This window comes from Denticeps clupeoides, chromosome 8, assembly GCF_900700375.1.
Source record: "Denticeps clupeoides chromosome 8, fDenClu1.1, whole genome shotgun sequence".
NCBI classification, from domain to species: domain Eukaryota; kingdom Metazoa; phylum Chordata; class Actinopteri; order Clupeiformes; family Denticipitidae; genus Denticeps; species Denticeps clupeoides.
In genome coordinates, this window is record NC_041714.1 from 15,625,972 (window position 1) to 15,640,421 (window position 14,450).

Genomic DNA, 14,450 nt, shown 5'->3' on the forward strand with positions numbered 1-14,450 from the left:
ATTGGTCGATGTGTTGTTACACAGATAGCCTTCAGTGAGACCATCACATGATGACAATAGCTTATAAAAGCCTGCTGGCTGTCATAATTTGCTTTCCTTCATAAGTGCTGAATTCTCGACTTGGTTGCCTGACAGAGTTGTCTAGGGGAGGGGAGGCGGTGGTGGAAATCACCTACAAAAGTGTCACGGCAGCGTGGGGCGACGCAAAACTGTTGAGGGTGGATGTCAAAAGCAGCAGAAAAAAGAGGGACAAGGCAAATGGCAGAAAGGTCAGTTAATTCCCTGCGGGTCACAGTCCACCCCCTCTGCCCGCTTTCTGGGGCTCAGGGCTGCGTAATTACTACCTGCTAATTAGCCGTGGCGTTTTAGAGCCCTGCTGGTAATGGGTGGCAGGGAGTGGGAGAGCACCAGTGTAATTGTACCCTTCGTGAGCCTCAGACATTAGCTGCGAGGGGGTAACAAACACATGGTAGGTGAGCAGTACATATGTATGCAGGATATGTAATTTTGGCTGAACTCACTGCCGCAACCATCAACATATGCAGACAGAACGAAAAGCACACCTTCTATTTACATATAATGAAGCAATTTATTTTAATTAACAGAACCTGTCAATACATAAACCAATTAACCAGTTAATCTATATTTAACATTATTAAATTGTCAGGTCAGTATGCTTTGAAAGTAATAAAGATAAATAAGAAATTCAATTGGAAATATTTAGAATTTTCTGCACATAAAGGCATATGCTATCTATAAGGAAGCAGACCCATAATTGGAAGGTTGCCGGTTTGAATCCCGATCCTCCAAGGTGCCATTGAGCAAAGCACCATCCCCACAAACTGTAATGGCTGCCCACTGCTCACCAAGGGTGATGGGGTAAAAGAGGACATGTTTTTTGTGTCACCGTGTGCTGTGCTGTGTATTACAATGACAATCATTTCAGTTTCACTTGTAGAAGCAGCAGGCAGAAGTAGCAAACCTACATTGTCTTATAGGAGAATATGAATTTTGGAGCCTGGCTTTTTATCTCGTTATTTAATTCACTTAACAACAACAATTCACTTAAATTCACTTTATTTAAGGCTAGAGAAATTACACATACTTAGCAATGTTTACTCAGTAGGTTCAGAATCAGAAAGATCAACCCCTCATTATCATTAAATGCTGTGGAAGAGAGGGAAACATTAATAATGCCGTTATTATTTCATACTTTACGTCCGATGCAGATTATTGCAACTTATTTATTTATTTCGACACGGCGGTGATGATGAGTGTGCCTGTAAAATTAGGTGGCATTTCATTTATCACTCACATTCACATATTTGTTTGATAAAAATATCAATTTAATATCAGATTGCACCCAGGTTTCTTATTATTTTGAAAGGGTGATTTATGCCTTATTTGATGTTGCCTGGTAAGAGGTCCTTTTCAGATTCCTCTCCCCCCCATTTTTTTAATCCTGGTTTGAGTCATCTCTCTCTCTCTCTTTCTCTCTCTTTCACTCTGTAGTAGCACCTCCAATTATAATAAATGAAATTCACACTAATACATTTTCATGATGTTGATACAGCGTTATATAAATGACACACACACGCACATGCACTGTCTCTCACACACAAACAGGTGGCAGGATCAGTCGAACCCATGCCATGCAAAGGGTTTAAACAACTTATCATCATTTTGTACTGAGTGACATTCTTGTTATTTCTAATTAAAGAAGCACTTTTACTGCAAACATCAAGAAACGAAAAGGAACAAGAGAGGTAGGAATTAAAATAAATGTTATGCATATGTTATATATGCACTTTTCTTTTAACAACTGGATGATTTTACATGATAGAAATTATTGACATTATTCAAATATTTTAAAATAATGGACACGCACAATTCTGACATTATCTGTTTTTTTATTGTGGAATATCGTGGAGCTGCATTACTGAGTAAATTTGCAGATTTAAATGAATTTTTGACCTCATACTCTTCTTGATGGCTGTGATTGCCAGATGCAGAGCTCGACCGTGCTGTGTGTGTCTCTACTTCTCTCAGCACTGCTGTCTGTATCGTGTGGAATGGTACTGGTGGTAAGTATTGCACATGGAAGGATATGAAAAAAATCTGACCACAGAAAAAACAAAACACCCTGTATATTCTGGGACTGCCTGTGTCTGCCAGGCTCCAGAGAAGAAAGGGTGGACGCTGAACAGCGCTGGATATCTCCTGGGCCCTTGTGAGCATGTTCTCTACCTGGATGTGCAGTGTATACATATGTTTAATGGTTTTGTGAACTCATGTAAATCTGTTAAAAGAGATGGACCCATGTTTTGGAACCAGAGCCATCTTGTTAAGCAGCATACATGATCTGTGCATGTGTTTGTGATTCTGCTTCCAGATGCACACCGGACCCTAACTCTGAGGCATGGCTCTGCGGTGGGAAAAAGGGGTACGTAGAAGTTCCTATATTACATAATCTCATAATCTACACACACACACACACACACACACACACACGCACACACACACACACACACACACACACACACACACACAGTATCTCAGTATCACAGTAAGTGGTGACCTAGCGGTTAAGGAAGCGGCCCCGTAATCAGAAGGTTTCCGGTTCGAATCCTGATCTGCCAAAGTGCCACTGAGGTGCCATGGTGCCGTCCCCACACACTGCTCCCTGGGCACCTGTCACGGCTGCCCACTGCTCACCAAGGGTGATGGTTAAAAGCAGAGGACACATTTCGTTGTGTCACTTCTCTTTCATATTGTCTCTCTACCTCACAGTCTCTCGTGCACAAGAGTTGCACAGAATGTAAAAAAAGAAATTATTTTCTGGCCAGCCAGTATAGACCCTCAGGACATGATCTTTTTCCATGTAACTGCACCATGGAAGCACTGTGGAAACGGCCCTGGTACATGATGGAGAAGCAGCGGCTCTGGCAGCTCTTGCTCATGCAAACAATTCGTTATTCATTTTTTTTCAGGCAATGAAGACTCCTACCTGCAAACTCTCAGGGACCTCATCACATACCTCCGTATGAAAGGTTCTGATGGCTTTCTGTCCCCTCTTCTCTTTCACTAAGCTTAACAACATTTGAACGTCATTTCTCTCTCTCTCTCTCTCTCTCTCTCTTTTTCAATTCCACTTTTATCTGAACCAAAATGATTTCTTTCTCTCAGAGATAGGGCCTGTGGAGGAGTTCAGCAGCTCTCCCGTCTTCGAAGACACGAGTGCCTAGCGCTTTCATCTCCGCTTTCCTGCTCATTCTGGTTCTGTTCTCCCTGGGAACACAGAAGAGTCATGACGGACACGCCCTGAAACCTGTTGATATTCGATGTCATTGTTCAGCTGCTTGCATGTTGATGAATTCCATGCTGTCGCCTCGTTTAACCTTAAGCGTACCAATGTCTTCTTTGTCTTTCGATTATGGCGTGTCATTTCTACCACCTATCACTTTGATTGTAAAATAAAGGTGCTGGTGTCCTCCACTTATTCTTTTTTCTTCGGCAAGACACTAAAGGACAAACAAAGGGAGCAGGTGGCCCTCTGGACTCTCGAAACGTTAATTTTTTTGACACCATCTTCAGAATGAAGGGTTCTAATGAAGACTGGGCCTTGAGGAAGGTGAAGTGGGGGACAAAAAGCAATTTCTTTCACTGCTCATCCACCAGCTGAGGCATAGCACAGCATGGTGTGCACACAAGCGGCTTCATTAACTCAAGTGAAAATTTCTACAGAATTATTACATCATTCATGCCCTGTGATGACACGATGGGCCCAAAGAGACAGAAGGTTTTTAAGGGTGAGGCTCTCAGTCGGTTCGGGCAGGAACTCGTTTTAAATGAGATGTTCATGCTTTAATAGCCATGTAGAGACAGGGTTAGATAAAGCTACTCTCTTTTTGCCCAGGTGTTGCTGTAAACACATATCTAGAACTGAAAATGATGGTTTATTGTGAAACATTTGTTATTCATTTGTGAGAACCACGTGGTTAATGGCATGTGGTTGTGAATATGAAATATTTACCATGCGTTTTAGGAAATGTTTTAAAAAAAGACAACTTGACAGCACACACATATAAAAGGAAAAAAGCTTGCCCTTTAATACCCCTTATTGCAAATGCTAAAAATATGCATTCAATTCTTTATAATAATACAGAAACAACTCAGATCGCTCAAGCCACGGACTCCAGCAGACCTAAGAAATGTTTTGCTCAGAGACACAAAACGGTGGTATTTGGAGATGGAACCTGTGACCCGTGGGTTCACCTGGTTCCTAGATGGGTGGGTTACCAGATCTTTGTTCCTCAAACCATTTCCTGAGCAAGTTTTGCCATCTGGCAGGGCGTGTTGTGCTGCAGGTTGACATGCAGGGGTGTGCCCAAAGTTCACTTCTGCATTTACATTTATGGCATTTGGCAGACGCTCTCATACACGACTTACAATGTGCTTTCATGTTACCCTCAGTAAAGTAACCAGCTCTGGTTCACTGGGACCACAGCTACCGCCACAGTCATTTTATCCTCTGTTGTAGTTTCTCTTACGTACATCAGACTACAAAAAAGTTGCAAGTTGCGAGCTTCACGCTGTGCAATTCAAATCGCGAAATCTTTTCATTGATTGTGTGCCCACCGTATCAAGGATTCTGTGGCGGACAGGAGTCTGGTCTACAACTACACAGGCCAATACATGGCAAGCTGGGTGTGCTGACCTTGCTATTATGACAGAATTAGGGCTTTTAATAAGAGAATGTCTTACATCATAATTTGGCCCTTGTCTTACATTCTTCCTGCAACAGTTCACCTGCAGTCTAATATTTCTACCCCGTCACAGGCGCCTCTGTAAGGAGTGATGTTAATATCATGATTTACTTTGGATTATACGTTACATAAATCTGATACAGAGGTATGAACTGAACTGACACACACAGTGCAGTTCCAGTGGTACTTATATGAACTCTGCCATGATTCTGAGTTTGAACCACACTTGGAGCATCGTATCTTTAACCTGCCTTTGGCAGTTTCCAGCCCAAATCTTTGGGGCAGTGGTGGCCTAGTGGTTAAAGAAGCCGGTTTGAAACCCGATCCGCCAAGGTGCCACTGAGGTGCCACTGGGCAAAGCACCGTCCCCACACGGCTGCTCACTAAGGGTGACGGTTAAGAGCAGAGGACACATTTGGTTGTGTGCTGTGCTGCAGTGTTTCACAATGACAATCACTTCACTTTCACCTATGTATATATACATATATATGATGAAACAGTGCATTCCATGTTGTGCTCCTTGCAGAAAAATCTTAGATACCACACATCCTGAGCACTTACTAACTCCTTAACACCTCGCACTGCACCTCGTTTACTCCGAGCCTCCAGTACTGCTCGCCTGGTCCCTCCATCTCTGAAGGTAAAAGGAAAACATTCATCTAGACTCTTCTCCGTCTTGGCCCCTCGGTGGTGGAATGAACTTCCCCTCGAGGTCAGAACAGCTCAGTCACTGAGCACCTTCAAACGACAGCTCAAGACCTTCCTCTTTAAAGAATATTTAGATTAAATTGTAATTTTCTTGTTGTCGAACTTTGTGTACAGAATCTACAACAGAGTGAATAAAATAGATGTATTCATAGTTGGGGTCCTAGTGAACCGGAATTGATCTCTTCATCGATGGTAACTTAAGCACGTTGTAAGTCGCTCTGGATAAGGGCGTCTGCCAAATGCCGTAAATGTAAATGTAAATGTCCTTATATCTGGCTGAAGATGCAGAGCCAGCCAACAGTCTCTTCCATCACTTCATCAGTTACACACATTATCATATTATGCAGTTCATGTATATTTTGTTGGTTCTTGTTTATACTACTTTTTAACATTATGTATTGTTTTCTCTTCCATTTGTGGCAAATTAACGGGATTCTGAGTCTCTGAACAGCACAAAACAAAACTGATGCTGCCACCGTCTGCTTACAACCTGCTACTGCACATGTGAACTCTAATCCAGCTCCCATGCCAGACCTTTCCGAAAACCCTTTCCACAAGATGGCGCAATATAACAGGTGGCCCTGCCAATCCACCAGACATGATGTCATACCACTATAATGATCTACTTTACTGTATTTTGCTTTTATTTATTGTAAGCAAATGATGATCTATCTACTTTAACTGTTCCTGTTGATCTACCATCCTATGAGTTTTATTTTTATATCATTCTGAACCACTGTAAAAATGTCATGTAATACCACCAATCACACCCATATACCTGAAGATAAGTTAAGTTCCTTCATTATTCTTATAAAATAAGTTCCTTCATTATTCTGAATGTGTTAAAGGAATTTTGTGCCCAAAACCTTCACATCTACGCAGGGTGTCAATGAATACATGGAACATCATATGCATGGTTCTTAGAAGCAGTCTGAATCAGGGCAGCTCTTAGAGAGAGAATGACAGAATGTGTTTTCTCCAGAGATAACATCCCCTCCAGGTCAACACATAATTGAGCAGGTTCACAGAACACACGTAGGAAGGAAGCATGTAATTATAAATGTCTGGTAATTAAAATAATTGAACAAGATATTTTACATATTTCTATCTATCTATCTATCTATCTATCTATCTATCTATCTATCTATCTATCTATCTATCTATCTATCTATCTATCTATCTATCTATCTATCTATCTATCTATCTATCCATCCATCCATCCATCCATCCATCCATCCATCCATCCATCCATCCATCCATCCATCCATCCATCCATCCATCCATCCATCCATCCATCTATCTATCTATCTATCTATCTATCTATCTATCTATCTATCTATCTATCTATCTATCTATCTATCTATCTATCTATCTATCTATCTATCTATCTATCTATCTATCTATCTATCTATCTATCTATCAGAAAAGTAAGCGTAAACCAAAACCTTCCTCTCCAAGTCACAGCTTTAATTTGATTTCATAAAAATTCCTTTGAACATTTATAAATCACAGTTGCTTACTGAGAGCATCAGAAAGATGCTTCTTGTTCAAGGTTCTCCATCCGACTCCTGTATTATTCATCAAGTCTCCTCCTGGAGCCCACCCAGACCCACCTCAGTTCCAGGCACAAGATGGATGTAATTCATTCCACCTTTCAGATACCAAGGGTACGGACAGCAAGAGCTAGACGTGGCCAGACGCTCAAAATCAATTGGCTAAACATAAATTCCTGAATAAGGATTTCCTGTCCCCTTTTCTGTCTAATGGTCACGACTGACATCATCTCATGCAGATCTGGATCTAGAACAGTCTAGAACCGGAGGTGGGGAAGTCGAGTTTGCCGATGGGCTATGAGGCAGATGGGTAGCGGGCAGTTGCAGAGGAAAGGATGGGCATTTGGGGCAGATGGGGTCCGATGTGAGTATGGCTGCCCTATACCTCTCGGGGACGGATGTGGTCACGTGACCGAGGACGAGCTTCTGGCCAAACATCTGAGCTCGAAGCGCGCTCTTCAGGGAACAACCTCTGCCTCCCACAGTTCTCGCGAGCCTCTGGGATCTAAATTCCACCTCCGTTTTGCATGTTCTGGTCCAGTTTTTTTTCTAAAGGCGTTCAGGTTTGGCCATTTTGACATGCTATGTTGGCCATGGTCACCGTAATTGCTTAATTGCCACTCTGGTTTGAACAGGTTCAGAGGGGAAGGAAAGCTTGCTCGAAACATGATCACATTCTGAGAGGCCTGGGAAGGACGGACCAGGTTCTCGGAGGAGAAAAGGTAGCGAGAGAGAGAGACGAGATGAGAGTGGAGCAACGTAAGTGTTTTTGAGATTAACTCAGACAGGACGGATGCGAGATACTACGAGCGGGGCTTGGAGCAGGGCTTAGAGTCGGGCTCCCATCCGCTGAGCAATTTACGGATGGGCTCGGCAGTTTTGTTTCACTATCACTCTCATGCAGACACGTACCACAGCCCGTGTCTCCTGGCTTTTCTTTCCTTCTTCATTTCCGCCTTTCTAATGTTCCTCCTTTCATTGCGTCTGGGCCACGTAAAATCCACAAGCTAATGAGATTTCTATCCCTCAGTTCCCAGAGGAATGACATTTCTCGCTGTTGTGGAAACATTTCTCGCTCCCTTTGAAACACCGCGATGCTGCGCGTGGCACATGCCCCGATGCCGCAGGAGAAAAGGTTGCCTGACAATCACCAACGGTCGGCAAGCGAAAATCCTTTTCACAGCCGCCACGGCTCCATCTCGGCTCTGGCTCAGCAGATGCCGGCGGAGATTGGAAAGGTCGCCTTGCCCGAGATGCGTGAGGCTGCCAGGCTATATGTGTTAAGTGAAGTAGCTGCCTTAGAGGTGTGGGCATTCTGCAACTTCCGTGGGGGCTAAAACATGAAAAGCATCTGCTTGATTTTACGACAGATTACAAGATTACACCAAGAAATCTCTGCTTTCTAGTCATCTAATTTGTCACACCCAGGCCAAAAGTTTGGACACACCTTCTCATTCAATGTGTTTTCTTTATTTTCATGACCATTTACGTTGGTAGATTCTCACTGAAGGCATCAAAACTATGAATGAACACATGTGGAGTTATGTACTTAACAAAAAGTGGACACCTGGTCTCCACAGTCACCGGACCTGAACCCAGTCGAGATGGTTTGGGGTGAGCTGGACCGCAGAGTGAAGGCAAAGGGGCCAACAAGTGCTAAACACCTCTGGGAACTCTGGGAACTCACGAGTCTAGTGATGAAACATCCAAATGCTGTCCACAATAGCAATATTACCCACCCAATATTACACACTGCAACAGAATTCTCTATAATAATGACATATGTGCAATTTAAGCAGAAAATAATACATCAAAGTACAATTAGAGATTTTGCCTTAATTTCCTCCCATTGTTCTGAAAGTGATTGTCATTGTGAAACACTGCAGCACAGCACAGGGTGACACAACGAAATGTGTCCTCTGCTTTTAACCATCACCCTTGGTGAGCAGTGGGCAGCATGACAGGCGCCTGGGGAGGAGTGTGTTGGACGGTGCTTTGCTCAGTGGCACCTCAGTGGTGATGACGTGGCTCAGGATTCGAACCGGCAACCTTCCGATAGCAGGTCCGCTTCCTTACCCGTTAAGCCACCACTGCCCCATTCTTAAAGCTTACGGCACCTGGTACTCCCAGGCAGTCTCCCATCCAAATACTAACCAGGCCCAACCCTCCTTAGCTTCCAAAATCATACGAGATTGGGCGTTCTACGGTTGGTATCGCCGTACTCACGCATTCTTACTCACAGGTCAACTAAAATCTATTCATGGACCTTGGACTCATGCATCCTGCAACGGTTCACTTGCAGTCTAATATATCCACCCCTTCAGCTATTGATAATGTATCAGCAATGTAAGTATCACAATATATTGCATTATTGATTTTTTGTCCCAACCCTAACTTAAACCCCCTGCTGTCAATACATCACACATGCAGGTGTAGTGCAGAGTCCATCCCTTTCCCTCTGTGCTCTACACTCCTAACACCCCTTGTATACAAGGTATGTCTACTAATTTGTGTATTTAACTCAATACTCATTTTACACTCATAAATACAAGATCGGTTTAATTCTATTAAATTGCCATCCAATCAAGACTCAGGTTGCCACTGTGGCACAGCGTACTCTGTCCCTGTCTCTGTGGCCTCTGCACTTGTGCACCCCTCGAGCGCCGCCATCACGCCAGGCACAGCTCAGGATGTGGCAGGATCCACAGGAAGCCATGGCATGCGTGAGAAATGCCCCATGGGAAATCAGCTGGAGTCCCTGCTCCGAATGCAGACGGCGTTTCAGCACTTGACATTCGACGCAGACGGCAGCTAACCTTCATTTGCCGGTCCCGCCCCCTTTGCTCCTTTCAGCCAATCATTGCCAGTGCTATATTAGGCCCTTTCTAACTTTATCATTGATCTCTGCCCTTATCATTAGAAAGTTTGTGTTAAACCTTTGTTGCCAGAACCATAGTACCAGCTGGGTAAAAGGAGCATTTATGTACAAAAATGTTCGTTTTCTAGCACATTACTGTTTTATGTCTAAAATATTAAAGCCAAAAATCTGTTAAAATGTACTATTTACAAGTATATTTCTTTCTCTATGGTATTCAATTTATTCAAATATTAATATAAATAAATTGTAATATAAAGCATACAACACCACAATTTTCTTTTTTACTGCAGCACCTAATATTGAGCTTTCAGTGTTCAGTGAATGTTCATGTTTAGATGATAGGAAGCTCATTCATATTCCTGATATGTACATTTGTACAGGTGAAAACTGCAGTAAATTATTTACACAAGTATAAATAATGCATGCTTTATCACACCAGGTACATGCTAAATACAGATTTTTATTTGCTTATTTTCATGTTATTATAAGTATATTTGTATACTTATGCAACTTTGTTAGGGTCTTAAAACTCTAGTAAAGTAAACCTGGTAGTATTTACCTATATCCTTAACTGAATTAATGAACTATCATTTGCAAACTTTTAGAATATTAATAGTATGTTTAAAAATGTTTTAGCGCACTTTTTAAACTGGGGTACACTGTAAATCATGTTAAAAATGTATGCGTGTACTATATTTACCTGAATGCATTTATATGTATTTGTGTAATGTATGTACATATATATTATTTAGCTGTACAGTGTTCATGCATTGCACAGGAAATGTTTGCAACCTGACTGGGGTTATTACAGGTCGGTTGCCACTTGGGCAGCATTATGGGCAGAGCACATCATCTTCTCCAGGTTATCCCATGTTGTCGGGGGCCATTAAAATTTCACTGGACCTAAGTGGAGCAGATGGGAAAACTGCAGGGTCTGTCATGTGTGCCAGGGGCTCTCTCCATTTAAACAGGCTCTGCTACGCCAGCCCTGCTCGCTGCTGAAACACCTCCCACCGCCAGCCCAGTCCGGCCAGCATTGGATTACGCATTCAGGGCTAATCTCAATCAAACGCTACCACAATCAGGCCCAAATCAATCGGTGAGGCTCTTAGCAATGTGTGCACATTTAATCAGAAAATGAAGTGCTGTAAGTTGCTGAGAAAATGAAACACGCAGTGATGCAGGCTAATTTGATTACTGCATTTTGGACTTTCTGAATCACATGCACGGCCGTCAACGTAGTAATCAATGCGCTCACGAACATACAACGCCAAATCGCCCTCACGTGACAGGTGAGTTCCAAGCTCGGCCACTGGCGGACCGCATCGCATCTGTGTGCCCCAGGCCAATCCGCCCAGCGTCTGACGTCTGACAGTCAAACAGGTGAGGATGTCAGGTGTGCTGAATGTGACAGACAGGTCATCATCGGGCGGGTACAGAGTCCAATAAGAGTGGACAGTGCTGAAAGGTCAGTGTTAAAGCACCCAGCAGGACATGGTCTCTGTCAGGGCCATTTGTGTGTGCATGTGTATGTGTGTGTGTGCGTGCGGAGACGGGATATAAAAAGCTCCTGCCGCTTTGGCATACCAAGCATTTGGCATTTTTCTTTTTTTTTCGTCTCTGGCATTACGGCTGAAAATGAGATGTTAGCGATGGCAATTGGTGATGGTATTTGGGGAAGGGTGAGGTTGGGTGAAATGCGCTTTAATGAGTACAACATCAACTGCTCCATCCTGCCAACGTAAAACTCAATCGCAGAGCTCAAAGAGGCGGAAGACTCACACACACACACTCAATCTGCCGTAAAAGACAGGGTCTCATCCTCAAAGCAACGCAGCATCAGATGGACTCTACTCAGGTTAATTAAATTGTCTGGATCAGTTGACCGTTCCATTTCTGGAATGCATCTGATAGACCTCCAGGTTTGAGACGGGCAGCGTCTTGCTTCAGTCCATTAATCCAACAGTAAAAGTGCAAATTCTGAGGAATGCAAATAGATTTAGTTCGAAGTAGATGATTCGGATTGAATGTCGCTGAATCTCAGAGCGACACCTTAACAGCAACGCTACTTGCTCTGGTACTCGGTCTTCGCGTCAATCGCTGGCAGGTCGACCAATCAGCTGCCACCATTAAGGGGAGCGTTGCCCGGGGTGTAGTGCGTTCTCATATTAAATTGGGGAAGTATGACATATGAATCCCTGATTTTTAATGGGTACACTGTGTTGGTTTAAGCACCCTCAGAAATCGTTTTATTTAACAGTCACTTCTGAGCTAAGATGAAACATGATGGATTGTTAGGGAATAAGATAATTTTGTTTTTCAATGTAAAGTTGGCATTTTTCACACTTTGGGGTATCAGACAATTCTGTCTCATATTAATCACTAGCTAGCTTGTTCATGCAGCATTTCTTGTAAATTGTAGTTTCCCTGCATCAACTGCCATGCTCAGACAGCAAGCTAGGTGTCCATGTAGGAGAAAACACTGCTTGTTAAGATCTTTGCAAGAGAGCAACACAGCCATCTTAACTCAGTTCCCTGTGATGGCGACTTCCTTTAAGAAGGGGTATGAACCAGAAGACCCAGGTTCAAATCCCACTTACTACCATTGTGTCCCTGAGCAAGACACTTAACCCTGAGTTGCTCCCGGGGGATCTGTCTCTTTGACTACTGATTGTAAGTCACTCTGGATAAGGACGTCTGATAAATGCTGTAAATGTAATTAAGGTCTGCCCGTAAACACTTTTCCAACATTCACACTGCAGGTGAGCGATTCTGGGTTATCTGCCGGAAAATAGCAGAGAGCAAAGTGGGGCCATGACTTATTCTGAGCAATGTACAGTACAGAATTGCAACGTATCATTCCAAAAGTTCCAACTTGGCGCTTTCTGTTCCATCCCCATGATCATTTTCTTCCTTTTAAACTCAAAACTGAGGTATGAGGTGCTTTCCACCTCTCCACTCCTTAAATGTCTAGTGAAATTAAACATTCTCCCGTTAGAATCTGATATTGACAATATAATTATATTTATAAAAAACAAGTGCAAAAAAAAAAAAATGTGCGCCCTTCGTTATTGTTAAGAAAATAGTTCTAAATTGTCATAAATACAGTAATAAATAAACGGAAGCCTGGACCCTGTGAATCAGGAGTTGTTATTATTTCTACATTTCAGTGGACCAGATATCGCTTTTGCACTATTACTGATGCTCCCTCGGAACTGTCTTCTTCTCTTTTTCTGTCCATCTGTCTTGTCACTTCTGAATCTGTAATCAGTGGAGAAAACCGCAGGTACTGCTGATGAATCACCACTGGTATTTTCATGGAGTCGGCCGCCGAATTTGCGAGATTAATGGAGGAACAGGTATACTGCCGTTTGACATTTCCCGGCTGAATCATCTCCCGCTGTCTGACATGTCAATAACAGCAAAACAATGAGGTTCTCAATAGTTCCTTGAGAATTGTATAAAATGTTTTTTTTTTTTAATAAATGGTAGGAAGAAAAAAAAATATAATACACTGTTATTAAACCTCCAGGGCCAATTTGGAGGTGAGTGACTCCAGAATTCCAGCTCCAGCTTTGAGTTTCTTTAGTACTTCTGCTTGTGTCTGGCTTTCAAATTATTCTGCATGCATGATGGTCACAGGGCACTGACCAATCAGCACCAGCCGCAGTCTTTATGTTGTCTGTCTCTGTGGTTTAGAACATACAAAATGCCTTTTTTTTAAGATGAGATACATGTGAGAGAGCTTTTAATGATTTTTCAAATGCCCTCCCACTAGCTGCAGAAATTCTTTAGAAACCAAATCATGTGTAATTGACATGAAAAGCAACCGTGTCACATGAAAAGGAGCTCTAAGCGCAACAGACTCTGAATGATGGTGCAAAAGCAGTTCTGCAACACTGTTCAGGTCAATGCCATGGATTTTCTCATTACTATGTCACCTGTCAGGGGGTGATGTGCACCTATGCATTCAGCGGGGTTGTGTGTACGAAAGACTTGGTACATACATATTCACTCCTTCACAAGATCAAGTGCAAATCTTGCCATGATTATGTGTTCCCTTGAATGCAGGAAGTATATGTCCAGGTAGAAGACAGACAGTTCTTAAAGACGATGCGTTGGAAGCAGGAGAATTCTGCTGGAAACATGTGCCCATGATAGGACACTTGTAGTTGCAGATCCCATTCCCCATTCAAGCTTCTACAATGGGAATGGGAGCAATGGAAAAAGGCGGCTTGGTCTGCTGTCCGTGTTGCCTCTGCCTGAAAATCGTGGCAGAGCCATGCGCACATGGGACGTGTTGGAAAAACATGTCTGGTTTACCTATATATACATTTACAGCATTTATCAGACGCCCTTATCCAGAGCGACTTACAGTCAGTAGTTACAGGGACAGTCCCTCCCTGGAGACACTCAGGGTTAAGTGTCTTGCTCAGGGACACAATGGTAGTAAGTGGGGTTTGAACCTGGGTTTTCTGGTTCATTGGCGAGTGTGTTACCCACTAGGCTACTACCACCCTACAGTGAGACCTCACAACGTTCAGA

General features: G+C 42.9%; 1 protein-coding gene and 1 pseudogene across 1 annotated transcript; one reads left to right on the plus strand and one right to left on the minus strand.

Moving 5' to 3' along the window:
* Positions 1 to 222: 222 nt before the first annotated feature.
* On the plus strand, positions 223 to 3,245 carry gall (galanin-like). The gene is made up of 6 exons (XM_028989213.1): positions 223 to 269; positions 1,721 to 1,766; positions 2,007 to 2,084; positions 2,176 to 2,230; positions 2,393 to 2,443; positions 3,187 to 3,245. The coding sequence occupies exons 1-6, from the start codon at positions 223 to 225 to the stop codon at positions 3,243 to 3,245; spliced, it is 336 nt and encodes a 111-aa protein (XP_028845046.1).
* Positions 3,246 to 9,132: 5,887 nt separating this feature from the next.
* LOC114796247 (uncharacterized) lies at positions 9,133 to 9,251 on the minus strand (annotated as a pseudogene).
* Between the last annotated feature and the right edge of the window lie 5,199 nt (positions 9,252 to 14,450).